The sequence below is a fragment of the Apaloderma vittatum genome, unplaced genomic scaffold, assembly GCF_000703405.1.
Source record: "Apaloderma vittatum isolate BGI_N311 unplaced genomic scaffold, ASM70340v1 scaffold5830, whole genome shotgun sequence".
Lineage (NCBI taxonomy): Eukaryota > Metazoa > Chordata > Aves > Trogoniformes > Trogonidae > Apaloderma > Apaloderma vittatum.
Genome location: NW_009693903.1, coordinates 110,648 through 136,177, shown reverse-complemented (window position 1 = coordinate 136,177; position 25,530 = coordinate 110,648). Strand labels below are relative to the sequence as shown.

General features: G+C 40.1%; 1 protein-coding gene across 1 annotated transcript in view; it reads left to right on the top strand.

Annotated features, from left to right (window-relative positions):
- Positions 1–1,670: 1,670 nt before the first annotated feature.
- The window catches only part of CDK5RAP2 (CDK5 regulatory subunit associated protein 2), a 73,253-nt gene continuing 49,393 nt past the window's right edge, over positions 1,671–25,530 (top strand). Inside the window, 12 exon segments of the mRNA XM_009865395.1 lie at positions 1,671–1,730; positions 6,288–6,398; positions 7,476–7,552; positions 7,943–8,063; positions 8,770–8,921; positions 10,883–11,045; positions 12,502–12,555; positions 12,982–13,101; positions 13,713–13,805; positions 15,684–15,902; positions 21,269–21,439; positions 22,209–22,382. Of these exon segments, the coding sequence (XP_009863697.1) occupies positions 1,713–1,730; positions 6,288–6,398; positions 7,476–7,552; positions 7,943–8,063; positions 8,770–8,921; positions 10,883–11,045; positions 12,502–12,555; positions 12,982–13,101; positions 13,713–13,805; positions 15,684–15,902; positions 21,269–21,439; positions 22,209–22,382 (1,473 nt within the window). The 5' untranslated portion in view covers positions 1,671–1,712.

Sequence of the window (25,530 nt, the reverse complement as noted above, 5' to 3'; positions counted from 1 at the left end):
CGGGGACCCCCAGCCCGGCCCGGCCGGCGGCGAAGGTAAGGCCGGAGTGGGACTCCCCTCCCGGGGCTCGAAAGCCGAGGGGAAAAAACCCCGCCATGCCTGAGGGAGGGGGAAAAAGGCAGAAAATGTGTTTGAGTGGTGCAGCTTTTGGTGAGTTGGGTCTTTTATCAAAGGTCAGCGAGCGCTGCAGTTCGTGCCGGCTGCTGCGCGGCCTCTGGCCATTGCGGCTCTGAGCCTTACGTAAGATGATCAGCGGCTTTGTGCTTAAAACACGCAGAATATCCCGCAAGGCGTTGGTAGTGTTTTGTATTCCGCTTGGTTTTAGAGGAGTTGCAGCTGTGCGTCATGGGGTTTTGCGGCTCAGCTCCGCAGTTTCTTCCTGCCTCTAGAGCTGATCTAGACTCAGCATCTTAACTTTTATCAGTTTGTGCCCTGAGAAGCCTTCCTCAGCAACTGCTGAGCAGGAGCCGTAATTCAGTACATTTTCCTTCTATGGTGACCACGTAACTATGTTCATCTTTTGGTGTGGGAGACTCGCTTGCAACATTTTAAAGCGCAATGGCTGAACAGGGTTTTGAAACCTTCTCTCTGAAGCTTTCTGAAACCTTCTGTCTTTGCCACCTACGGAACAGTAACAATTACTGGTCCTATTCCGTTCTGTAAGTTTGCGGTGTATGTTTTTGATTTCTCTTTATGCATGCAAGCATCCAGCAACATAACTTGGCTGACTTCGTTGTGTAGATGAAGTAAGTAATTAAACTAAGTCAAACTGGCAGGCTTACCGGGAAGATGTACTTGCTCACGGAAGGAAGCAAATGTGAGAAGCACACCCGTGCTGCAAAATAGGGGTACTGTGTTCTGCTGGTACTCTAGGAAAGCTGTCGTGTGGAATTAATTAGACTGTCAAGGTTTGAAAAGCACTGGCTGGTTTTCTTGGGGTTATTTTCCACATAGTTGCATAACACTTTTGGAAGTACTTAAAATGAAATGTTTTCTTTTAGTTAGTATGAGAGTCAGTCTGAGTCCTTAGCTACCTCTTCTTTAAATTTAAGATGATGTAAGTGCTTCATGTTTTGTGCAATCTCATTATTCTGATTAAAAGTTTACTCTCACAGATTGGAGTGGAAATAAGTTAGGCACTCCTGTTAAATGCAGCTGTCACAGAACGTGTGTGCAAACAGAAGTTTAAATACATGTAGATTCAGAGGGGATGACGTTTTTAGGAGCACGGATACTGGCCGTTTCCTCGGTCCATAGTTTCCCTTGCTGTAAGGTGGGTCCTCTGACCAGTAAGATGCTGAATAATGCAAACTGCTTTCTAATACTTTTATAGGACTTAATTCTAACATGGGAGTCTGCTGTAGTTGCCCTGGGGACTTTAAAAGTGCACCTCGCACAGCCTAATGTCACCATACATCTTGGTTTAAATGGGTGATGTTGGAATTTGGGAGCTTAAGCGATAGCTTGCTATGATCAGAAAGAAATCTAGATACTAACTGCTTAGTAGCACTAACGTGTAACATGAACAAGGGGCAAAAAAGTGCCTCCTTTGCTTCCCCAAAGGAAGATATTTAGATTAGCATAGACCTTTGATGTTTTCACACTGAAGCCTCGTGCAGAGGTTCTGCTTTCTGAACTTGTTCTGTCTTCTTAACTGTCTAGTGTCACCAGATGTGGCAGGAGAAACAGTCTCACCAACTAGAGCCCGGACCATGAAGGACTACGAAAATGTAAGCAGCTTTTTAATATGGCTCGGTGACGGATTTCTGGCCATGATTTTCTAATGCAAACGTGCCAACTCTCTGGATCAGGCACGAGCCTGATCATTTGTGTCAATCAGCACAGATGTGTTGGAGATGTGACCAGCTGCCTAGCTGTGCTTCGAACCTCCATTTCTTAAGTATTGCTTTCAAAAATAGAGGCAAAAGTTTGTTGTTGAGACAGCCACCAGCTGCGCTTAAGTTGCGAAACAAAAATTGGCACCCTCTGCTTGAAAGTTCATGCAATCACCAGAAGCATAAGAACTCGGTTTACAAGTCTGCAATTGATTTATTTCAAGGAAGCACCAAGTTTATTTTCATTCAGACTAGCGCAATATTTGGCTTTTTAATTCATCCACTGTGGTGTAATATCTTTTAACTTTATAATTTTGTATGAATGTGTTTGGGATACTTTTGCTGTAAAGGTCTAGCATCAGTGGGACACCTCTAGATAAACTGTTTTTTTGCACTTAACTATAGTATAGAGGAAAACATTAATGTTTTTTTGTTTAATATATTAAGTGTAATGATTATTTAGATTCAAGAAACCAGTTGTTTTTAACTGCCAAATGATGATTTGGATGGGATATAGCTGTGTTGCAGGACAGCTGCCCTGTGAAAAGCTTTGAATTGTTTAACTCAAGTTCTTAGGATTGTGTGAAGAAACTGTAGAGGTGAAAGCGATCAAAAATCTTGAGATGGCTGCTAGGGTGGCTTGTTATCTTTAGGATGTGTTCAAGTGTCTGCAGTTTTGTTTGTGAGCTTCTGTAACTGCTGTCACCTTTTATAGCGTTGTTATGTTTGTAATGAGCTCTTTTGATTTCTTGTGGCCGTATGTCCCTCCGAGGAGAGAGCCAAGATCTTTGCTTAGAATTTAAAGCTTATTTTGGGAAGTCTGTGTGGAGGATGTTTTTTTACAGTCTATGTCTATTGTATGTACTTAATACCTTTCACTGTGATGTGTATGCCAAGGACCTCAGTCTGGAGTGTACGCTGTGCAAGTGGTTCATTATCTGCGGCACTCGTTTGCACAGGGGGAGAAATTGCAGAAGGAAGAGAAAAATGGGTCCTTGTGTGATGTAGAGGAGAAAGGATGTCCCCACAGACCTGTGGCTTCCTGGTACATACAGGCCTCTCGTGCTAAACCGAGCTGTAAAACTTCCATTGGCTTTTATGGATGCCAACAATATAACAAAGCTCAAAAATCAGCTCAAGTAAAGGAAGAAGAATCCATTAAACACAGTTAAACGCAGAGATATTTCTGTAACTTCTCTTTTTTAGTCCTTAGGCTTCCAGCTACCAGCAGTCTTAAACTTCAGAAAGGGAACGTTTATTTTCTTTGTCCGTTTATTATTTACCAAGCATCCAGTAGTAGCTGCATTTACATGCACTTTTGTGCCAACATTGCAAGGCTCTCTGTAGCCCTCTTGAGAACAAATATAAAACAGCAGGTAAAGTTTCTGATAGCTCCTGCCTGAAGATGTTTTCTATGTGTGCATATACCTATTGCCGATCTCTGGGGCTGTGTTTATTTATCCAGGATGTGAGAAGGAAGTAGTGAAGGAGTGGGCTGCTTGCCTTGCAGCTCTGAGAGAATGGGATGGATGTAATGACCCTTGATTGGGCTAAAGGGTGGATTCATGTAAAAAAGGTCCTTTTATATTTAGATCAGTAGAAGATGCTGAGCTAGATAAAGGAGTTTTGTACATTTTATATTTTTTTTTTTTAGTGTTTATCGTGTGTCCACTCATTACATGGGTAATGTGAAAGACATCTCTAATTGACGTCTCATTCTGGTTTATTGGATATTCATGAGTAGAGGGGGTGATTAGTATCAACTTAGGGAACTAAGTAATGATATCTATGGAATTTTTTTTCTTGTCTCCCCAAACCTGCTTCAGAGTTGTGCTGTCTTGTAAAATGGCCTCTGCTGGCATAAACTGAGTTCCTCTGCTGGGAGATACCATTTTCTGTAAAAGTGACTCTCTGCAGACTTGGAAAGGAGCTAAACCGAGCTGGGCAAGTGGTATTTGCTCACATACTGCCCGTGGTGTGTAATTTTCTGTGTAGGGTGTACTAGAAGTATTTGGTTTTATCTTCTTTCATTCCTTTTTTAAATAAAGAAATCAAGATGCATAGAGGAATTAAGACCGAGTCTTTAAATGCACGAGTTGAGAGGATTGCCATTAAAATCTGGTGGCAGAACGAAGTTGGTCACGTTTTGCACGTTGTCTTTTATTAAGCTACAACTTTTTAATTGTAGTCTGCCTGAATTAACTTTCCTCTGAGAAACTGAATGTCAGAGACATTATTTTCACTTCTTAGTTTATGGTTGGTTAATCTCTTTTGTTTGCCTTTTGAAAATAGTACTCTTAAGCACTTTGGTTTAATTCTATTGCCACTGAAATACACAGGAATAGAGTTAAGGTATGTCAAATTCTCTTGAAATAGGGTTGTTTTTTTTTTTCCCGACTTGGAAATCTATTGAACGTGTAAAAACTAACTAGAAGTTTAACTGATACATCTTCACTGTGTCTGTGGCGTTTGAACTCTCTGAATGAACAGAGATTAACTGTTAGGAATGATTTACTGACAGCTTAAAAAAAACCCATTTCCATCTGGTCCACATGTGTTGCCTGATCTAGTCATGAGGTGCATCCCTGCCCATGACAAGGAGGTTGGATTAGAATGATCTCGGAGGTCCCTTCCAGCCTAGGCCAGTCTGTGATTCTATGAATCCCACCACAAACCAAACACCACAAGGTTTGCTCTCACGTGCTGAACACGGCACTGAACTTGCTGGCAGGAAGTGCAGGATCCAGCCCAGTTCTGCAGCCTTGCTTCAGTTAAGAAATTTTTTATTTCTTCGCTTGTTCTGAATAAGGATTTCAGTTTCAAGTGAGTATTCTGCACTGGGCTTTGTGGCTTGTAGTACAAAGTTGTGTTGTTTTCATGTTTCCATCTGTTTCAATGTTCCAAAATAGTCATTCCAGTTACCCAAAGATACCCCGTGATACTCATGAGGTGTCAGCTACTACTTGCATAGTTCGAGTTTATATCCACCACTGTTTGTGATCATCCAGTTGGAATTCTCAGGAAGCAAAGATAAATCTGTATGGATTGCTGCTGCTTCTAAAGACTGACTTCTTCAGGATGTGTGAACAGGCCACAGAAGTTTATGTAGTCAAGTGTATTTTCTGTTGCTTGGATGGTATTTACTTGTGTGAATAATGGCAAGGCATCTCGTTGGGCAAAGATTATTAAACTGAAGAATTGTTGGCAGATGCAGGTTTGGAGTGCAGTTAAAGAATATAATCTTAGGTTTCACAAGCCAAATATTTTAAGAATTGTATTGCTAATAATTTCTACAAGTAGTACTATACTGTTCTGGAAAAGCCTACATAAATATTTTATTAGTAGCTCTGCAACATATTAGATTTCCTTTTGCTGAAAGCATCTGGCAGGGGACACAAGTCTTATTTGAATTAATGTTTTAAGCTTCAGTTCTTAAAAAGAATTTAGAGGGAGACTCCTTTCTTTAATGAAACCATCAATTATATTGCTGGTGCTGCTAGGAAGGTTAAAAATTGTAAGCACCTTTTTTCCCAAAGAATTAGACTATGAAATATGGGGTGGAAAAAAGGTTTTATTGGTGTTCAGTTGGGCCCACATGCCTCATGTGCTTATGGCTTTCCTTCTCGGGAGTAAGGCTGCCATCCTGGGGTTTTGCTAAGAAAGAACTTCTGTTTCGACATGAAGTCTCATATTTTGTTCAAGTACTATTTTATAGAAGAAAGAACTACTCAATATTTTTGGGTTTAAAAAACCCTCTTGCATTCTTTTTGTGTCAAGCCAGATTAATATATTGTTACTTTATTAAAGAAGGAATATACTAAAGAGCACTGTCTGCACAACAGCGTGCATTATGTGTTTTTAAGCGATACTGTTTTCTAATTATTTGCTTAAATGCTAGTGTCTCAGTTTTGCAGGGCCGAAAATAAACGTAAGCTAAATGATAAAATCTTTCACAAAGTTTTATGTGTCTGCCAATATGACTATATATCTTCAAAACAAAACTGAAAAAAAACCCCCAAACATCCAGAAGGGGCAGGCTGGAGTGGGATTTCTTCTTGTTCAGGTGAGGAGCGAGATGGGAGGGAAGATCAAGTGTTGCAGCTGGGGTGGTGGGAGGAAAATGTGTTGTGTGATAGGGGGTGAAGCTGTGGAGGGCAGCAAACTGTTGAAGGGTTTAGAGTATTTGCAGCTTGCTGGGTGGCGCCGTCTTGGGGGGGAAGAATGTTCCATTTTAACTTGCATATCATATGCTGTTACCAACACCTTCACAGTTTGAATACATATGTGTGTGTCTGTCGCCCACGTGTATGTACCTGTTTAACTGTGTCCAGTGAGTTGAATTCTAATCTTGTGCTGTGGAGAGCAAAACCAAATGATAGTAGTTCTCACTCTTTATTTTACTTGGATTTAAATACACGACATAATTCCTTCATTTTCTTTCTTATTTCACAGCAAATCAGTGATCTGAAAAAAGAGAACTTCAACCTGAAGCTTCGTATTTACTTTCTAGAGGAACGAATGCAGCAGAAGTTTGATGGCCCCACTGAAGAAATATACAAAATCGTATGCATTTAGAATAACTTAATAGAACTCTGTCTTTTTGAGGAGTTTGTTTTGTGGAGAGGTTACCTTTGAGTTAATTTTGGAGTCTTTTTCTTGTTGGAAATTTTGCTCTAACTCTTCCAGTCTAGTCTTTTTCAGTAATAACTAAACTAAAATGACCATTATAAGGTGTGGAAAAACTGATTTCAAATGCATGAGTGTTGTAGTTACGGGACCAACTAAGAGATGTTACGTTTCCAGTACAGAGTTACAAATCTCTGGTAGTTGTGCTACCGAAACCATAGACTGAATGGGGACTAGAAGCAGCAGCATGCTTCCGAGTTTGGTACCGAGTGATTCTTCATTCTCCTCTCAGCTGTTCAGTTCACCCCTCTTTCTCTCCTGGGTTTGCCAGGTGTCAGTACAGCTACTTGGAGGTTGTTTGGGCGTTTCCACTCAAAATTTCTTCCTTTGAAGCACATAGATAAAGTTGTGCTAGAGTTGTGTATAGCTCCTAGGTTTAGTGCTCTCCGTTGAAAGAGCGTGGTTTTGTACAGGATTTGGGAAAGCTCTCTGATTCCTCTTCTCCTGGTCTCCTACAGTGGTATCTTGTAATTGCTAATGTATTGAAATGCTATCTGTCCAGCTGTAGGCCAAGTTGTTCTTTGTACAGAACATGTATGCTCTGTGAGAAGTGCACTTAATGAGTGGTTAATGTGAAGATTATTAAAGAACTTGAGAGTTGATACAATCGGCTTTTTAAAAGAAAAGAAGATACAGCTCAAAGCAAAACCACGCCTGGAAGCCCTCCCCAGTTGATCTGCAGTGCTCTGTTACAGTACATCACAGTAGTTGAGGGTGTGGTGGAGGATTTCTGTTGCTTGAATACAATGGTCCCAAATGCTTTCTGAGATTTCTGATAGCCTTGAACCTTGCAAAGGACATCCTTTAAAAGTCAAAAATGTCTCTGTGCTGTTCTTAGCATAATGATACTGCATATTTGCTGGTCCAGGCAAAGAGTAATCTGCACCTGGCCAGTAACTTTTGGGTGGAGTGACCTCTGAATCCCCTCCAGATGCTTTGATTCTTTTGCCCTAGAACATTGAGCTGAAAGTCGAGATAGAAAGTCTGAAGCGTGATCTGCAGGAGAGAGAGAAACTACTCATCAAAGCCTCGTAAGTACCAGTGGATTTCTTGATGTTCGTTACTTAGGATTTCCAAGGTCTTTCTTCTGTTTCTTTTTTCCAGTGCTGTGTTCTGTAGAAAATAAGACACTGTCAATGGCTTCATGCTGTACTTAAAAATATGAAGGAAATATTACAGTTTTTCATTATGCATATAAAGCAGTTCCTTATTCACTGTGACAAGGCTTGTGTGTGGAACTCTGACTGTACCACCAAAATTGCTATATAGTGTGTAGATGTTTGGATTTAATCTTAAAGTGACAAGCAGGTACAGGTCAAGTGGAAGATACTTGTTTGTGGATAATCTATCAGCCACTCACGCTTTGAATGTCTTCCACCTTGATATGCAATGGGATTTCTATCTGTATTATGGTCTCACAGTAAGGCAGTTGAGAGTTTGGCCCAGGGTGGTGATGCTGAAACACGAGTGAAAGAAGAGGCACAAAAGAAGATGCTAGAAATGGAAGAAAACCTGGCTGGCAGAATAAACTTTCTGGAAGAGGTGAGTTGCCAAAACTGAAGAAATAGTTAGAAATCAGTATTGTCTTTATCAAATCTCAGGCAATAATATAATGTGATCTACCTATATTTTCAAAACTGTTCTAGCTTTCTTGGAAAAGCAGCCAGTGCAAAAATTGTATGTAGCATATAGTAATTGTTGAGTTTTTTTGTGTTCCCCACCTCTGTGAGTTGGGTCACCTAGAAGTTGACTGGAATTGCTGAGTATTAACTCTGTTTCCATGGCTGTTCAAGAGAAAAAATGTCTGGTTCAGACCTAATCAACTCTTGCTAAATATTATAAATGACATTGTGAAGAGTTCTACTTAGCTGCAGGGAGCTTGTGAATATTAATTTAGTCTCTAATTGATTGAATAAAAAAGACCTTCTTTAACCTCTTTAAGTGCAGCTATCTATTATGATAGTGGGAGGACAGTGGCACAAAGCAAAATTATCGTAGCTAAATTTAAAGCAATATCCAGGTCTGCTATCAGTTAGGGTATTTCTTTTATTTCTTCTAAAAAAACTTCTGTTCTTTTAAGTACTGCATAAATGGAGTAATCCTGAACACGCAAACACAAAGAGTTCAGAAGCATTTACAAAGCACTTGAACTACTTGGTAAAAGTTTGGTAGAAGAGACTTCGATATGTGAAGGAACTTGCGAGTGTTTTGCTCTTAGAGGCATCAGCACTGTGTGTTTTAATTACAGAATCTTAAAGCTGCCCGAGAAGATGTGGAAAAAGCCATCACAATGACACAGAAGGAGAAAGCTCTGAGAGTAGCTGCTGAGCAGAAACTTTCTTCAATTATGAATGCCCCTGCAAAGGATGGGGATATGATTACAGGAGCTGAGAAAGACAGGTCAGAACTCTTTGCTGGAATTCTTTGTTGTTAAAAGCCAAGGAGTTGATATGGATATAGGTCTTAATAGTTTGTTCCTGCCCTCAGATAGATAGTGAGCGTTACTGGACATCTTACCTACTCGGATATTAAATGAATAGCAACACAGGAACCAGTTTACCTGCTGCATGATGGCAAAATCATCTTTCAAAGTTGTCTGAAAGTGTAAAAGGATCGGTGTGCATGTGCCCATGAGCATGTCTGACATGAAAGCATCTTTGTAGCTTTGCTGACTTACCTCCAGCTTGCTGCTTTCTTGAACCATTGCTGAATAGACCTTGACTCTGCCATTTGCGTTCACTTACTGCTCTCGTGATGTTTCTGTGCTCTTCAGTCCCAGTGATGTGTCTGTTGAGGCTGGTAAATCTAACGGGAAGAGAAATGTAGAATGTTTGAGTTCTGTGGTTTTGATGGCAAGGCCCTGGGTTTGCTTTGTTTGGCAGGCAGTTGGGAAGGTCCGAGTTGTTCAATAACTTGAGGTGGGGAAAATGTTTAAACTCAAATCTCAAGACTTAGGAGGATTTTTATTTTTTTGAAAGAGATAGGGATAAAATACATACTTGGTAAGCCTTCTGGTACAGCTTAATTAGTTTGGGGATGGAGATCAAAAGATTGTTACGACTCTTTATACTTTGGAGTATCCTTTTCTGTCTGTTTGTGCCGTACCCTGCAGGTAACTGCCCTGTCAGTAACTGCAGAATTGGTCTACCCTGGTAACAGAAAGTTACATTGGGCTGGACTTCCGTTTCATAGGGTTTACGTTACAGTAGGCCCCAAACCAGGTTTGCAGTGTTTTCCAAATAGCTTTTGCAAAAGGGTACAGATTGAAAACTGCAAATCTGAAATCTACGGTGGCGTAAAATTACGCAAGTGTTCTAATAAGTTTTGATACTGCAGCTTAAGTGCCATGACAGTAATTATAACCTCTCTCTCTTCTTTCCCCTTTCCCTTTCCTGTCTTCCTCTCTCTATTTGTTAGTCATCTGTGTGAGCCCAGTTACTCTCCTGAGTGACTTGTGCTGGGAAGGAGTTACAACACCAGTCCCTTTCAGAGTTGCCAGCTCTGTAGCTTGTGTGAAAACAGTGCTTAAAGTGTGGAAACAAATTGTCAGGATTGGATCACTGAAGGCTGTGTGGAGTATGATGAAGAATGCCTTTTTTTTTTTCTTTTTTTTACATTTTTCGTCTTTCCTCCCTGTCTTCCCAACTTGTGACCCAGTGTTAGCAGGTTCTTCTATAATTACATGCTGGTAGATCAGTGTAAGTATTCACAGAACCAGAAAAACGTAGTACTAGTGGGAGAAGAGAATAATTGACTTCTCAAAGTGAATCAAATACTAATGTGCGATGCATTAAACTTCTCTGGGAGTAGCACATCTGGACTTCATATTGTGTTAAAAAGATATTTGTGCCATCTAGGCTACAAAATAGAATCGTAGCTGATATCTTATGCCAGAAAGTTTTCACATACAACCCTTACATCTGCCAGAAAATTCAGGTGGTGTTTTTATCAGCTAAAATACTGGAAGTGTCAAGATGTATCTTGAGGGAAAAAGGTGTAGCGCTGACCTAACTTTTTGCATATATGCAATGAGATCCAGCTTAGGTACAAAAATAAATGAAGCTGGGTACATGAGGGACACCTGGTGAAAATGTTGAAGCTGCAGTGGTGGCATTCGAAACAGTTCTGCAGGAAAATCAGAATGAGAGCTTTGCAGATATCTCAACCCTGTTTGTTGCTTGCTTTAAAGTTATGTCGCCTTTTCTGGTTTCTCTGGAGGGAGAAGGGATTGTGAAAATACTCCCCACAGTTTTGCAAGTGGTGTTTGGAGTCTTCACCCAGGGAAGTCATCTGCAGGATTTACCGCTGGAGCGTTGGTGGTAGATGATGCAAGATTAATATTAAAAATCTTATAATTCTAGACTTATAGAGCAACTGAATCTGTCATTGAAAAGTAAAGAAGCTGTAATTCAACACCTTGAAGAGGAAAAGTCTCAGAATGGATCTTATGATGGGAACTTATCAGCAGAAAAAATCAGAGAACTTACCATTGCTTTGAGGCATGAAAAAGATAGTGAGATAGAGGTGAGGAAACTGTGACTGAACAGTTGTGTGTGATAAATTTTGTGTGGCGTAGGATTTTAAGGGTTTTATGCATGACAGCATGGGAGTGGCTTAAGCCAATTTTTAAAAATACTCTTCTCCACAGTTATTCCCTCCCTCCCTTCTCCATTTCCTTAACATTCATTGGTTACCTTGTGGTTTGGTGGTCAATATTAATCCTTATTATCCATGCTTGCCGTTCATTCAGTGAGGTCATGTTTCCATTGATTTTTATGCCTGTGTTACAGCTGCTGTGCAAGTGCTTTACAGAAGTATATATAAAAAATGCTAAGTTGTTAATAGATCCCTCAATAGATGACATAACCTCTGTACAAGTTAAGAATGTGATGCAACTGGTTTTTTGGGAAGTATCTCTAATATTACGGTCTGGAGAAAAAGCTGTGGTGAGGTAGGCATAGACACATCTTATGAAATAAACTGGAAGTCCAGCCTTTAGCTTACAAAAGGTGCCAAGAGTCAGTCTTTTGTTTCACTTGGCTCTTAATCAGGAAGACAGATAGGCTGAAATGTAGAACCAGGCTTGGGTGTGGTTTTTTTGTTTTGTTTTGTTTGTTTGTTTTGTTTTGTTTGTTTGTTTGTTTTTTTGTTTCCAAACGATAAATTAAAGCTGGCGAAATTAGGAAAGTAATCCTGGAGGCTGTCATGCTCCTGAGAAATTTTCTTCCCTTTTGTTTCGGAACTGAATATTGATCAGTGCCTACACATCCTGCTCGTGTCCAGAATGGACAAGACAACCTTCTAGGACTGGACTGATCAGTAGAATTGAAAGTTTTCATTTCTGGGTAGTCTTGCAATTAAAGCAATACAGATCAGGAAAAACTGTCTTGGTTTCAGAAGGGTATTCGTGTGCCAAGGTGAAGACAGGGTCGTCTTTAATTGTTCCATACGAGGTGGACAGAGTGTATGAGCATTTTAGGTTACAGTATTGGAAAACCAAAAATATGACAAATGCCTTTGCACAACTCTGTTTTTATATATAATTACTTATTAAAAAAAAATTGTGACCTACCCAAGGAAAAGTGCTAATTAAAATCTCCCTTGATAAAAGCATTTTGCTGACTTAGATAAATGTCACATAATAAAAAAGCATTTTTATGGACTCAGCAAGTACAGTTGTCTTGTCTTACAGAAAAACATGTTGTGCAGGTTGTGCTTTTTTTAAAATTTAGTTTGGTTTTTCTTTTCTTCTTGACTTAGACAAGTTTGTACTGTGTCCAGGTAGATATGTAGACTTCCAGGAAGCAACTTATTCAATGTATTCCTGCCAAAAGGCATATACTAAGTTTTGGTGTGGGTTCCTCCCGCCCCACACCCCTGTAAGGCTTTTAAGTTCATTTTGCTTCCTTTAATGCTTAATGAGTTACATTTGTGTTTAGAATTAATTTACTTGACCGTAACAACTGTTTTGTTGTTATAGGCTATTAGAATGGAGCTTAAAAATGAGAGAAATTCCTTTGAAAAAAAAATCCAGGTAAATTCTATTTTTGTTTCTGTTTCCTCAACCACTTACAGTGCGTATTGGGATCTCTCCTGTTACGCATTCACAGGTACAGAGAGGCCTTGGCTCGAAAGGAAGCAAAGCAAGTCCTCTTGTAAATTGTCTTTTATGTTAGATGACAGGAAGGCTCACCTGGTTTTTGAAGCAATTTTTCAGGAAAGCTGATAGGCACGTTCATCAAATATTGAAGGTGATACTCCTGGCCAGCCCAGGAGATGAGGCTTCTTGTGCTGTGTTCCCGGCACAACTTTAAGATGATGACTTGCATTTTGTGACTATATTTTATGTTAGTTTTCTGAGCAATAAGATACAAGAACTCTGAGACAATGTGCTTATTAACGTGCAGTAACAGTATCTCTTAGTGGGAAGTTAATGCAACTTTCACATAATCTAATTCAGTTACTTCAAGAAGAGCTACAAGAGAGAGAAAATGAGCTTGCTGTTGAGAAGAGGAATGGTTTGAAACGGGATAAAACCATTCAAGGACTAACTGTTGCATTAAAAGCAAAGGAAAAAGAGGTATGATGATTATAATCTTGCTGGGTTGTTGAACTATAGTTGGAAGGGGAATGTGTGTGTGTATGTGTGTGTGGCAGGAGGGGACTGATACAGCTGTAACCACGAGGAGGCTTCTAGTGGGTCCTTAATCACTCCTGCCGTATCTGTAAGCGATTCTGTTTATCTCGTGTTTTGGGTCTTGGACTGGAGGAGAGAGGAAAAAGATAACTGGTATTTTCTCCCTTAAGAACTTTGAGGAAAAATGTTTGCAGCTGCGCACTGATTTTTATCAGCTCTGAGCACCACTTAAAAGGTATGAGAAGTATTTTATGTTGTTGAGTAAGTGGAGCTGTCATGAAGACAGCTAAAATAGGAGAGGTCAGTGTCAGCTGAAATTCAGATCTTGTGGAAGAATGGGAAATATTTAACTTGAGTGATAGGCAATCTGGTGGTGCTTGTATAAGAACAAGATTTTCTTTATACAAGATTTATTAAGATGTACTTGGTATTTTTGTTCTTTAAAGTATTTATTTTGTGTAGTTGGATGAATGGATAATGGGATAGCTATTGGTGAATCACCATCCCTTGGAAATAACCCTTTTTACATAGTATTCATTTTACTTCACTTCAAGAATGAGGAGCTCGGTTCTGAAATTGAAGATCTAAATGCTTCATTGGCTAAAGCAAGAGAGGCAACTCACAAAGCACACATCCAAAAATTCAAGGTAAGAAGCAAGCAGTTAATATGGCTTCGTGCGTCCCTGCTCCTCCCTTCTCCGTAATTCCTCACAGCAGGTAGTGCTTTGTATCTTTGAAAGTAGAGGATTGGAAATGAGTTTAAAATGCTTAATTTTTCTTACTTGGAAAAAAGTTTTCCCAGATCAAATTATTTAAATGATAGAGTGTTAAAATGTCAGATTGTCTTGCTTCTTTTCTATAATAACTGAAAATTAAGTCAGATATTAGTAGAAGTAAAATGATTTGTAAATAAAGACACCAACAGTCATGGAGCTGAGATGATACTGAGCTTGCTCTGTTGACCTAAGAATGTTCTGGATTTTCTTCCACAAGTGTGGTAACAGCACACTCTGTGTTAGCAGAGTTGAACTAGGCACAAGACACTTGTTTGGATTTATTTGTATAATAAATGTGACTCCACTGTTTGTAAAATAGTGGGTGTTGTTTGCGAAAATATGATTTAGTAATGCTTTCGGGGGGGGGATAAGGGGCTTTATGATGATGATTTCCGCATTGAAAAGGTCTTAAAATACAAAATGGGAGAAAGTAAGAATTTGGCATTGAAATAGATGACACAGATTTGCAGAACGGTTCTGGCTGGAAGGGACCTGAAAGCTCATCTGGTTCCAACCCCCCGCCACGGGCAGGGACCCTCCTGCCACAGCCGCCTGCTCGAAGCCCTGTCCAGCCTGGCCTGGGCCACTGCCAGGGATGAGGCTTCCCCAGCTTCCCTGGGCACCCTCGCAGTGAGGAGACAGCATGTCTCTTGTAAGGTTTTCAAACTCATCTAAAATTCTTACAAACCTAACTGCTACCCGTTAGAGGCAGCGATGAGTCCTCCCCTGTGACGTTTGTTCATCCTCATGGTCTCTTCGCTCGGCAGGAACAGGGGAGGTTGTTGCGCTCACCTCCTGAGTACACACGCCTGAAGCTTTTGTGACTGACTGCGCTGTTTTTTGATTTCAGAGTCTGATGGAGTAATAATATTTAGTTCTCACCGAGCACCTCCATGTCTTCAAAAGCTGTTTATTTCACTTAAGCCCAAATTTTAAGTGTGCTCTACTGAGAAAAGCATATCCTGTTTCTTTTCAGGTCCTTTGGCCTGTGTGTCAGTTTTTACTTCTTTCATACCGTGGAATTCCTGCTTTGAAATTATCACTCTAATTTGAACCCTTTCATTTTTTACAAGAGCTTGATTATTTCTGCAAAGTTCTAGGTTTAAAAAGTGTGCAACTAATCCCTCCTGTCCGCAGAATCCATATTGCATGGTGGGTGACAGAGCAAGCCCTTCTCCTCATTACCCTGCTACTTAGCTACAAACTTGGGTTGAAGGTGCTTCTCTGTGAGTAGGTTGTGCTGCACAGCCCACGGCTCCTGTCAGCTCTTAGGGACTTGGAGGCCAGTTGTTACAGTTTGTGGTGGGGAAGAGCCTAAACCAGACTTGCTATTTCATCTTAAAAATACACTTAGGACTTGGTAGCTACTTCACCTAGTCTGGATTTCAAAGTGACCCAGAAATAGAAAGCTTTATTTTTACTAAGAGCTCTGGGAACCAATAATAAGAATATGTTCCCATTTGCACTCTGGACTCTGTTGCAGATCAACATTTATCTAATTCTTAGTTATTGAAGGTTTTGTTGTCCTGCTCTGGATGTAATAGAGAGCTGTGTTACGTTAGGTGGGAAGATTTTTCAGTGTAATGTTTTCCCTCTTGTGTGAGTAACTGTCGTTTTGCTGTATTTTTGCACCACGATTATGAAGGACTGAAAAGAGGTGCAGGGGAGTGGGTTTGGACGCAACAGGAGTAACGACTTCCAGTCTACAAAATCCCCTTACAGAACCTGAATGCGTGCTTTGTGTTTCAGGGTGCGGAGGATTATCAAGCTCTCTTGATGGAAAAAGAGACCCTCTTAGCGGAGCTGCGTTCAGAAAACCTCACAAAGGATGCTGAGAATCGTAAACTACAAAGGAGGATTAAAAGGACTGATCAAGAGCTAAATGATATGGCTTTGGAAAGAGAGAAAATGGAGAAGGAGCTGGATGAAGCGCAACTACAGAAGAGCAGAAGTGACAAAACTATTAATGTTATTATCACTTTTTTTCTTTTATTTCATAGAGTTTAAAATGTAATTTAGCACTTCTAGCATATCCTTTCTAATGAATTTAGTTTTATTTAATTCAAATAATTGTTTGGAAAGGTAAATGCATTCACCTAAAGCCAGTGTTCAAAAGAATGTGACCAAAGAGATTGAGGAAAATTCTGGCATGTAGTCTGCACACAAAAATATTTTAAAAATAAATATCATCTTGATAATCTTGGGTCCTAGAAAAAAATCATTGGCCTTTGTAAGCGATAAAAGTGGTTTCAGTTTTTCTGATGGGAGAATCTGAACGTGCACAACAATGTACATTTTATATTTCTGCTGTATTTGCCTTGTTACATGTCTATAAGTCACCTTAAATTACCTTAAAGGACGCTATTGGAGTTAAACTTTCTTCTGAGCTCTGATGCACGACATGAGTGAGTCGCCAGTTCTTTCATCCTTAAGCCAAACGTCAGCTTGCTTGTTGCTGTCATAACAGGATCACTGCGAAGGCTGTAACTTTCATAATTTCTGCTTGTAAAATTCACAAAGCAGAGGATTGGTTGATAACAATTTAACAGAAAAACGACGTGCTCTATCTGTTCGTTAATTTTGCTTCATACCCTGTTGAGGGTGTTTTACGGTGCTGTCAGCATTCAGATAAGCACTTCTGCTGCCAGCACGCGCAGCGTGTAACAAAGGAAATGGTCAGGTTTCTTTTTCTCTTCCTTTGAAAGAAGGATGCTCCTTCTGCTCCGTGTTTGACATAACCTGTGCTTCTCACCTCTGTGTCTTCTCACGTGGATTTTTGTGAAGTCTTCTCACCGTTGCTGCCATTGGGGCTGCATTTGCATAACGAGTCGAGTCCTGCCTGTGTGCAAAGTCTGCTCCTCTTCAGTTAGTATTAAATTACAGAAAAGATTCAATGAGCTTGTCTTTTATTCAGTGGACGTTTTGGCTCAATTATTAAATAAGGACCTTAATAAAGCAGGTATAGGTGGAAATTGCGGTTCCTGCAGTATCACGTAAAGCCAGTAGAGGGATCTCTTGACTTACAAATAGACGAATTGTTCTCCCCCTCTCCTGCCCCCAATTTAACTTGCATTTTTGGTTGATTGTCAACTGTGGTTAGGCTGTCGTCACAAAGTCTCTATCTTTGGTGTGCTTTGAAATTTTTTCAGGGTGTTGAGGTTAAGGAGAGAAAGAACAGATAGCTCCTGTCAGTAAAACAGCCACAAAGAACATATTTTATTGATTTAAAGTATTTTATATTTAACTGTCTTCACTATTCAGAACTTTTTTCATCTTTCAGGGAAGCTAAAATATAACTTTATATAGGCAAGACAGGAGAAATAGGGCTGAGCAGGGAGTTGCTAGGAGATTCAGAGTTTCTGGTATCACAGAAGCCTGTTTGACTCCATTATGTCCAGGTTTTTCATGTAAATGACTAGCTCCTTGGGGAAAAACATTCCTGCCAAAAGATGAGCAGTCTTATAAAAATTATATCCCTAACCTATTTCCTACTCCTTGCAGAACAGCTGCTTCAATTTCAGAGTTGCTAGTACAGTTGGATATAGCAACATTGCCTGTGAAATGTTGCCCATTAAGTAGTAGATATGTGGGAGTAAAAAAAATATGCTGTGATGTTTTGCTCTTTGACAAATAGAAAATGACTTCAGTGAACTGATGCAAACTTTTTATGAGACAGCCTTAACAATTCAGTTCTATTCATATTTCAAGAACACCTATTTATCAGTGTTTCTATTTTGTTAAAATAAAAATAGGGAGAATGTGCATTAACTGCAGAAAATGCCCTCAAAGCCTGTAATGAACTGCTCTCTTAGCTCTTCACTCACAGGGAAATTTTCAATGACTTTTCATATGCTGTAATTAGGATAATCCAAATTTTTGCATCTATCTCATTAAAAAACTAAAATAAAGTTTAAAAAAAAAAAACCACAGGAAAAAACAACCACTACAAACCAAAACCTTAGAGATCCAGAAAAAATACTTCTGCCCTGTTGTGAACTCAGTTTGTTTGGAGAAGGTGATTTGGGCATCGCTGTCCTGGAATGGAAGAAGGTTAAATTAAGTTATTTATGACCTCTACCTGTGAGCTGACCATCCACATCACAGCCTGAGCCCCGCTATTCAGAGTCCTGGGGGGCGATGAGCATGGATGTTCTTGAAGAATGTCCCTGCCTCAGGGAGGGTGGGAGCTCTGGCTCCTTACTAGGTCCCCTTTAAAAGCAAAACCTCTTTCAGTTCTGTCCTTTCCAGAAGCTGCTGTTCCACAGGAGTTCAGCATCACTTTAGGCTCTTTGAAACATATATAGGATATATCCTTACAAAAGGTTCCTGAGGAATAAATATCGACTCATTCTTAACGTTGCTTGTGTCCACCATGTTTCTGTGTATTTAACAGAGATTTAGCGCTTCTTGATCGAAGAGTTTGTTCAAATTTACATGATTAAACACTCTTAAGTATTTACTCTCTCTCCAGGCTTAAATGTAGACAATTAGGGTGTTTTTACTAGGTTTTCATATTTGATCAGTTAGTTGGGGAGATGCAGAATAACTCATTAGGCAGAATTTATTATGTAGTCTTCCTACCTGCAGGTTAACCTGAGGGGGAGGTTTTGGAGCTTCACGACTTCATTATTCACCAACCTGTTTTCCACCTGACAAGGAGGGGGAGGCCTCTGCTCCAGACTTCTACGTTATAGTGTTTCACATTCGTTTTTTCTTAGTTCAACTATCATTAATCATAGGAAAGTCTCTTGGGAAAGAGGTTGGCAGAGGGAAGTGCGAAGTTGATGCTCCGAGAGCTGTAGGTACTGTATTACCCTTGCAACTCAATGTATAGAAACCGATAGATTTTTCTTCCAGACAATTTGAGTGGTCGATGAGTTCAAGCAAGCTGCTGTAGTGATGGATAGTTCTGCATGTTAAAGAATTCTAGCTCATGCAAGGCGATAATTTTCAGTCTCAGCTCTCACTTGTTTTGGGAAGGGTTTAGAGAGCTCTGGGGGCAGAAGTATTAGAGGCAAGTATCTGCAAATTGCAAATCTCCCACAGGTTTTTTTTTCATTTTCCACAGTTGTATGTCTTGTCAGTCTGCCCCTTTCCATAAACCAGCCATAATATTTCTGCTACTTTAAAGGGGAAAGCAGAGTTTCTGTACCTGACAAGTGCTGTACACCCAGATGACTGAGATGATCTATCGGGGTGTGATGCAGCCGTTGCAGCAACATCTTGCCTATCTGTGCACATCTGTCATCTTAAAGCTGTTCACGGTTTTCATAAAGAGAAGTCACAGAGCGTTGGCCACTTGCAGAGAGATCAAAAGTATTCATTTGAAGTTTAGTTATCTGCTGGGTAATGTATTCACTTAAAGCCTCTCTGTGATGTAATAGCAGAAAAACAATGTAAAAATAGAAATCAAGCAGTGAACTTTGCACTGCATTGATCAGCTGCAGCTGATCCTCTGCTTCCAGTTCGGGTGTTGTGTCTGAACAGGCTTAACGTGACCCACTGGAAGGGTTCCATAACTTGAAGTCAAAAGACTTTGCAGTTAGCGGGCTTGCAGTGCTTCCAAAAGCCCTTGTGCGACACGGCAGTTTATAGTTGTAGTTAGGAAGAAACATATCTGAGAGTTTGTATACACAGCCAAAACTTGGACTGGATTCTGCGATTCTTCAGTTTTCTGAGTCAAACAAGTAGTTGGTTTGGTCCTGAAAAAACTGGTTTTATTAGTTTGCAGAACTGAAGGTCTGAGCTTAGTTGTTCTTTGAGACCAAATAGCAGTTGAGGTTTTTTTGGGAGCCATTAGGGATTTCTGAGCTAAATCCCGGTAATGAAACTAAAATTAAGTGAGTAAACCAAAAAGCATTGTAAATGACAGTTTGTATTTAATGTGCAAAATAAACAGAAATAAAAGAGCGAAGTAGTAAAATGATGTTAGGATTTGATGTGAACCTGCATGAAGCAAGGTAATTAAGTCAAGAAAAGGACATAAAACAGTTTGTAAAGAGATTGCAATTAAAGTGTCACTAGTAGTATTTCTTTGTACTCAGAATAAGAACCAACTATTGAATTTTAAATCCTAGTGGAGGTAAATGCAAAGTTTATAGGTGACTGCCGTATGTGCAAACTATTTAAAGGGCTTGTGATACTTCACAAATGGGCCTCTTTTGGGAATAAATGGAAAACATGAATTTAAGATGTGGGCTGTGTTACCTGGTTCCTTAGGTCTGAAGAGGAGTTTAGATAGTGTGAAGTCTTTATATGTTTTCATTGTTTAATTTTAGAAACCAGCTCCTTTGTTACGAGTTTCTCTTTGTCCTTTTCCACACAATCCATACAGTAAATGCTCCAGATCTTCTTGCAGAGCAAAAGCTTATAAAATGAGGCTGGTGTATATGTGAGCGATGCTCTAGTTGACAGTCTTGAAATTTCCAAAAAAATGAGCACAGAACTCTGAGGTGATGCAAACAATGGTGGTGGGAGAAAGGTTAGCAGGAAGGCATTTTACAGATTCTTCCCCTGCCTTGTGCTCTTGTGTATTTTTCACTCTGAAATGGGAACAGACTATTAATTAGATGCTAATAATTTAATATGTATTTTTGTCGACTTAGCGATCGTTCCAGTTCCTAGCAAAATGTAAGGAGTAGGAATGCGTTTTAGAAGCAAAATAGACAAGAAGTATATGTTTCTCCGATGGGGAGCTGCGATGTGGAAATGATGCGACTAATCTTGGAGGTGCAGGAAGTAATTAACAGAGCCAGAACTGAGAGAGAATCTGTTCACAACTTCTGATCATGAGACTGGCCTGATGGATCATTTGAAGTTTGTGCTCTTGTCAAAAGAAAATGTTTTAACATTTCTGACCTTTTCTTTGATGCAAAAGTAACTAGTAATACAATATTAGTGCAAGAATTTCCACGGTGTGATGAGAAAAAGAGCAAATGACAAACTGAATCACCCGTAACCAATTTCCTTCTATTTCTAGCCAGGAAGTAAATTGACTCAGAAGTGAGTGTTCGTTCTCATAGCGGCAGCATCTACGTGTGTGATATTCCCCATAGCCTTGGAATCCAGTCATTCTGCATAAAAAGCATTTAAACCGTAACAACCTAGATTTTTAGAAGACAATACTGACACCTCCTCATCTAAAAGTTTTTCGTCTTTAATTTATCCATTGATGTCAAGAGAAAGATACTGGCTCAAATGCTTTCTCTAGACTACTTGGTGATATAAGTAATGTAAAGCAATGGAAAGTTAAGCTGATAATGTGGGCTGTTAACGTTTTCTTAAAGTTGATTTGCTAAATATGCAGTTTTGATGTTTCTTTTTTTTTTTTGTAGGACCTTAGAAATCAACTAGAGAAATTACATGGTGAAATGACTGACAAAGAAAAGGCAGTTGAACATCATTACAATAGTCTTTTGAGTGAAAGCAATCAGAAGTTGCAGAGCCAAGAACTAGTTATCAAGCAGCTGACAGACAATGTCAATCAAAAGAATCTACTGCTTCAGGTGGGTAGACGTAGGTTGAAATGAAAAATGGAAAGTTATCGCTTGATCTTGGATGAGGAATTATTACAAAATTCACATTTGTATTTGGAATTAATGTTGATTTTGATGATAATCCTTCACTTTTTGTAACACTGTATTTGCAGAACAGACATGTAATTATAGAGTGTGTGGCATTCAACAAGATTTCTTGTTAGGGTTTTATGAAGCGTGTGGACAGAGGAGGAAGAAAGCTTTACTAATACTTATGTAGAATTTTTGCTGTTGTGGTAAGATGCTTCAAAATCTCTGAAGTGCCTATGATTTTCAGTTTATTGTGTGGAAACTAGCAGTTGAGGAATAGGTATCGATACCGATACGTCCTTTTTCTGGAGCCCATTCAAAATGACGTATGTGAGAAGGAAGCTGCCTGAATGTTAACGGTCCCCTGCTCATTTTTTTTTTATATAGCTGGAGGTATAACCCTGAAAAATCCTGAGATATTCAGCCAGCAATGCAAAGAGTAATAGCTGAGGTTGCTCTAAATCTGAAGACCAAGATGTATGCCTTGGCTTAGTTTTTAGTACTTCAAATATTGGATAGCTGAGGAAAGCTTCTGTTTGATCTTTTTTCTGCTTCTATTTGTTAAATTGAGCCCCTCTTCTGTGAGGTGGGTAAAGAACATGTGCCAGATCATCCTTGGATAGTCTCCTGAATTGTGTTTGTTTGTCTACTTTGCGATACAAAACTAGAGTAAATTTTGTAAAACAGTCTTGTTGTTTTCTTGTGCTAGAAACTTGATGAAACAGTAAAAGAAAAGGATGCAGAACTGCAGGAGCTCCTGAACAAGTACAAGAACCTTCTCAGAGCCAATGAAGAACTTGAACTGAAAAATGAGGGCTTAGTAAAGGAAAAATGTGCTGCACAGTCTCAACAGTCAATCATCAGTATAGTCAGAGAGTTAGAGGTGAGTTTTTCCATTATTCTGATCATTTGCAGATAAATACCTTCAAATTGAAAAGAATTTTGCCTTTGGCTGCCAAGGTGTGGACTCATCTGCGTTGTAATTCACCAGAGTAGCAAGGGGCTGGTTTTCCTTCATATCAGCACCATATAAAAATGTTCTATCTTATTAAAAACTTAACAATCATTTTATTAATAGTTATGTCATATGATTTTCATGATTGTGGTCAGGTACTGTTAAGAAGTTTTTGAATCACTTACTGACTCCATCAGTGCATTTTTTTTATTATTGGTTGCAGATTAATGAACGAGCAAGCTGCTTTTGAAGGTATTTTCTTGTCTTTTCTGTGTTGTTTGTAGCCCAGTATAGTAAGGTCTCCAAAAGCATCAGGCAAAGTAAAAAGAATTTGACTAGTATATACTAATAATGGAGAAAGCCATTTCATTTCTTTAATAATATATCAGTCTTTAATGAGTTTTCTCAAGGAAGTTTAAAATAAGGTTAGCTGATGGCCATGAGTGCTGTAGCTTGTCTCGTACTCTGAATGCACTAGTGATGAGCTGCTTAATATGTTGTGGGCATTGTTATTATTAAACAAGGGAGATGCAAGCACATGTTGAGCCACGGGTTATTTGATAAACTCAGAGTAACAGAGCTGCATCGCTGTTTGCCCGGGTGCCAGCGCAGAGTCTGTCAAAGTCCATGTGAATCTGCACTCAGGGAGGAAAAAAAGGTCTGTGAAAGGTTGAGTGCAAATTCGGGCTCTGTAGAACAAACTGCAGTGCATGCTCATAACTTCTGTCACAAAGGGACCCCAGCGTGATGGAAAATCATAGAGAATTAATGAAAATCAGACACTAGCTGTCCCCTGCACGGCCTGGTTCCAGTACAGGTGTTCATCCAGGAGAGAGGAGCGCGGCAAGTGAAGCTGTGCGTGGCAACGAGCCAGCGCCCACCTGCTCATCACCATCGCTTCTCTGTTGCTGGTTCACTCAGTGACCGTGAGCAATACCTAATCACAACCCACTGTCCTCTCAGCTCAACCTCTGTGCAAAATATCTCCTGGAAGACCCCACTTTGGAATATTAATCATAAGTTTTTTGGACACGGATTATCCAGAGCTCTGCTCTCATTGCCTGCCTTGGACTCTTTGATGACTTTACAGTGCTGCACCAACTCTCAACAAATGCACAGCTGGATCCTCCCCACCAGAGAGCAGAAACCGAGCTCTTCTAGCCCCGCTGATCTTTAAAGTTGAAGAAACTGAATTGGGAGATGCAGAACTTTCTCTCTTTCATCATATCGTTTTACTTTATTTTAATGTAATGATAAATTTTAAAGCAACCAACATCCAAAGCTCTGCTGGGTGCCTCGGCCAGGCCAGGAAAGATAAATGACAGTTTCTAATTAGAGTTTGGATTCTTGAGCCACTGTCATGGGCTAGAGAGAGAGTGTGCAAGGGCACTGATAATTAGGTTAGTCATGCAACTGCTGACTCTGGTGTCTATGAAGTCTCAGAACGAAATATATTTTACAGCCAAGGAATTTGGAAGTGTAGCGAACTCCATTTAATTTCAAAAACTTCAGTTGCTTTTGTGCTTCTCTCACAACCAATACTCCTATACTTACAAAGCTCTTTTAGTTGGAACGTTCGTTAGGTAAATATGCTTCTAACACAGATTTTTAGACCGCGTGGTTCATTTTGCTGCTGAGAAAAGTGGCTCTTGCTCAGTCCTTGAGCTGTGCTTCTGGGTTCTGTTGTGCTTTGCACACAGCATCTGCTGCAGTAAGGGGCCACAGTGGTAGGAGTTTTAATTCTGAATTGATAGCTCTAAGTGTCAAAAAATTGTGGATTTGCTGTTATGTAGCCTCTCCATGAGTTCTCTTTTTGGGAGGGGCAGCTTCTGTACCCCAGGAGGCTGCAGTAGGAGCTGTCGGAGCTGCTGCACTGCCAGGCAGATCCCTGGTTCTGCGGACACAAGTCTCATTCCTTTATGATCAGCGACTTATTTGACTTTGGTTATAATTACTCTTGTATTTAGGGAGTTAATACCGTGCAGTCAGGGAGCTGAAGAATTTCATGTTACAGTTGTCCTGGAATTTGCTGCAGCTGGAGATATTACAACCAATGCCTGGAAGTTATTGGTGTGGCTGGAGCTGTGGAGCGATGGGTGTCGGGAGGATTGCAATGGGTGCAGTTGTTTCAGAACCGCAGGCGTGTTTTAGGTGATGAAATGAACACAGAGTGCGCGCCGGTGCTGAGTCCTCCTGATCATGGGAAGCGATGTAGTTGGCTTTGGTTTTTATGCAAGTGCCCTGTCTATTAAATAGTGATCAGCGCACTGCGGTTGCTGCTTTCAGTCTCTTGAAATTGATGTTGTAAACACATAAACAGGGTGATAGTTCAGTTTCTGACTTACAGCTTACAGCTGCGAACAGCAATCTTTTTTGTCAATATCCCTGTCTTCTCGCACGCTTTAAACACGGTGCTGGTGGCACTGAGCATGGCTGGCTGATGGAAATGGAAGTGGTTGATGTATCTCACCGTTTCCATCTTAGCAGCAATGTCATCGTAAAGGAGTTAGCCTGATGCAGTGATGGTTGGAGGTCTCTAGTGCACTGGTCTTGCCTGTGTGTCACCAAGAAGGGCTGTAAGTTCCTTGGAGCCAAGAGCTTTGTGACATTTTCTGTGACTGGCATAAGATCTTCTCAAAGTCACTAACAAAGTTTTTTGCTGTAGTAACCTTCATCTTCAGACACGTGACTCGGTGGCGTGTAGCAGCAAGGTGTCCCTGCCCATGGCAGGGGCTTGCAACTAGATGTTCTTTAAGGTCCCTTCCAACCCAAACCATCCCGTGATTCTAATTTTAATCTCAGCAGCCATTATTTCACTTAGGGCAGACCCTACGTAAAGTTTTCTGCAATTATAAGAGAAATTACCAAGTTCTGGTACTGGCAGGAGGGTGAATCAGGAATATGGCCTCCACTCAGTCATTTGTCCTCTGACCTTCAGAGATGAAGAAGTCATCCTGATGGTGATTGTGAGCAAGAGAGCATTCAGGGAGGCAGCCGGATATTCTTGCGACTTTGCCAATAAGTTATTTATTGTGGAGGTATAAACCTTTTTCTTTCATTGCTTACAATTTGAGAA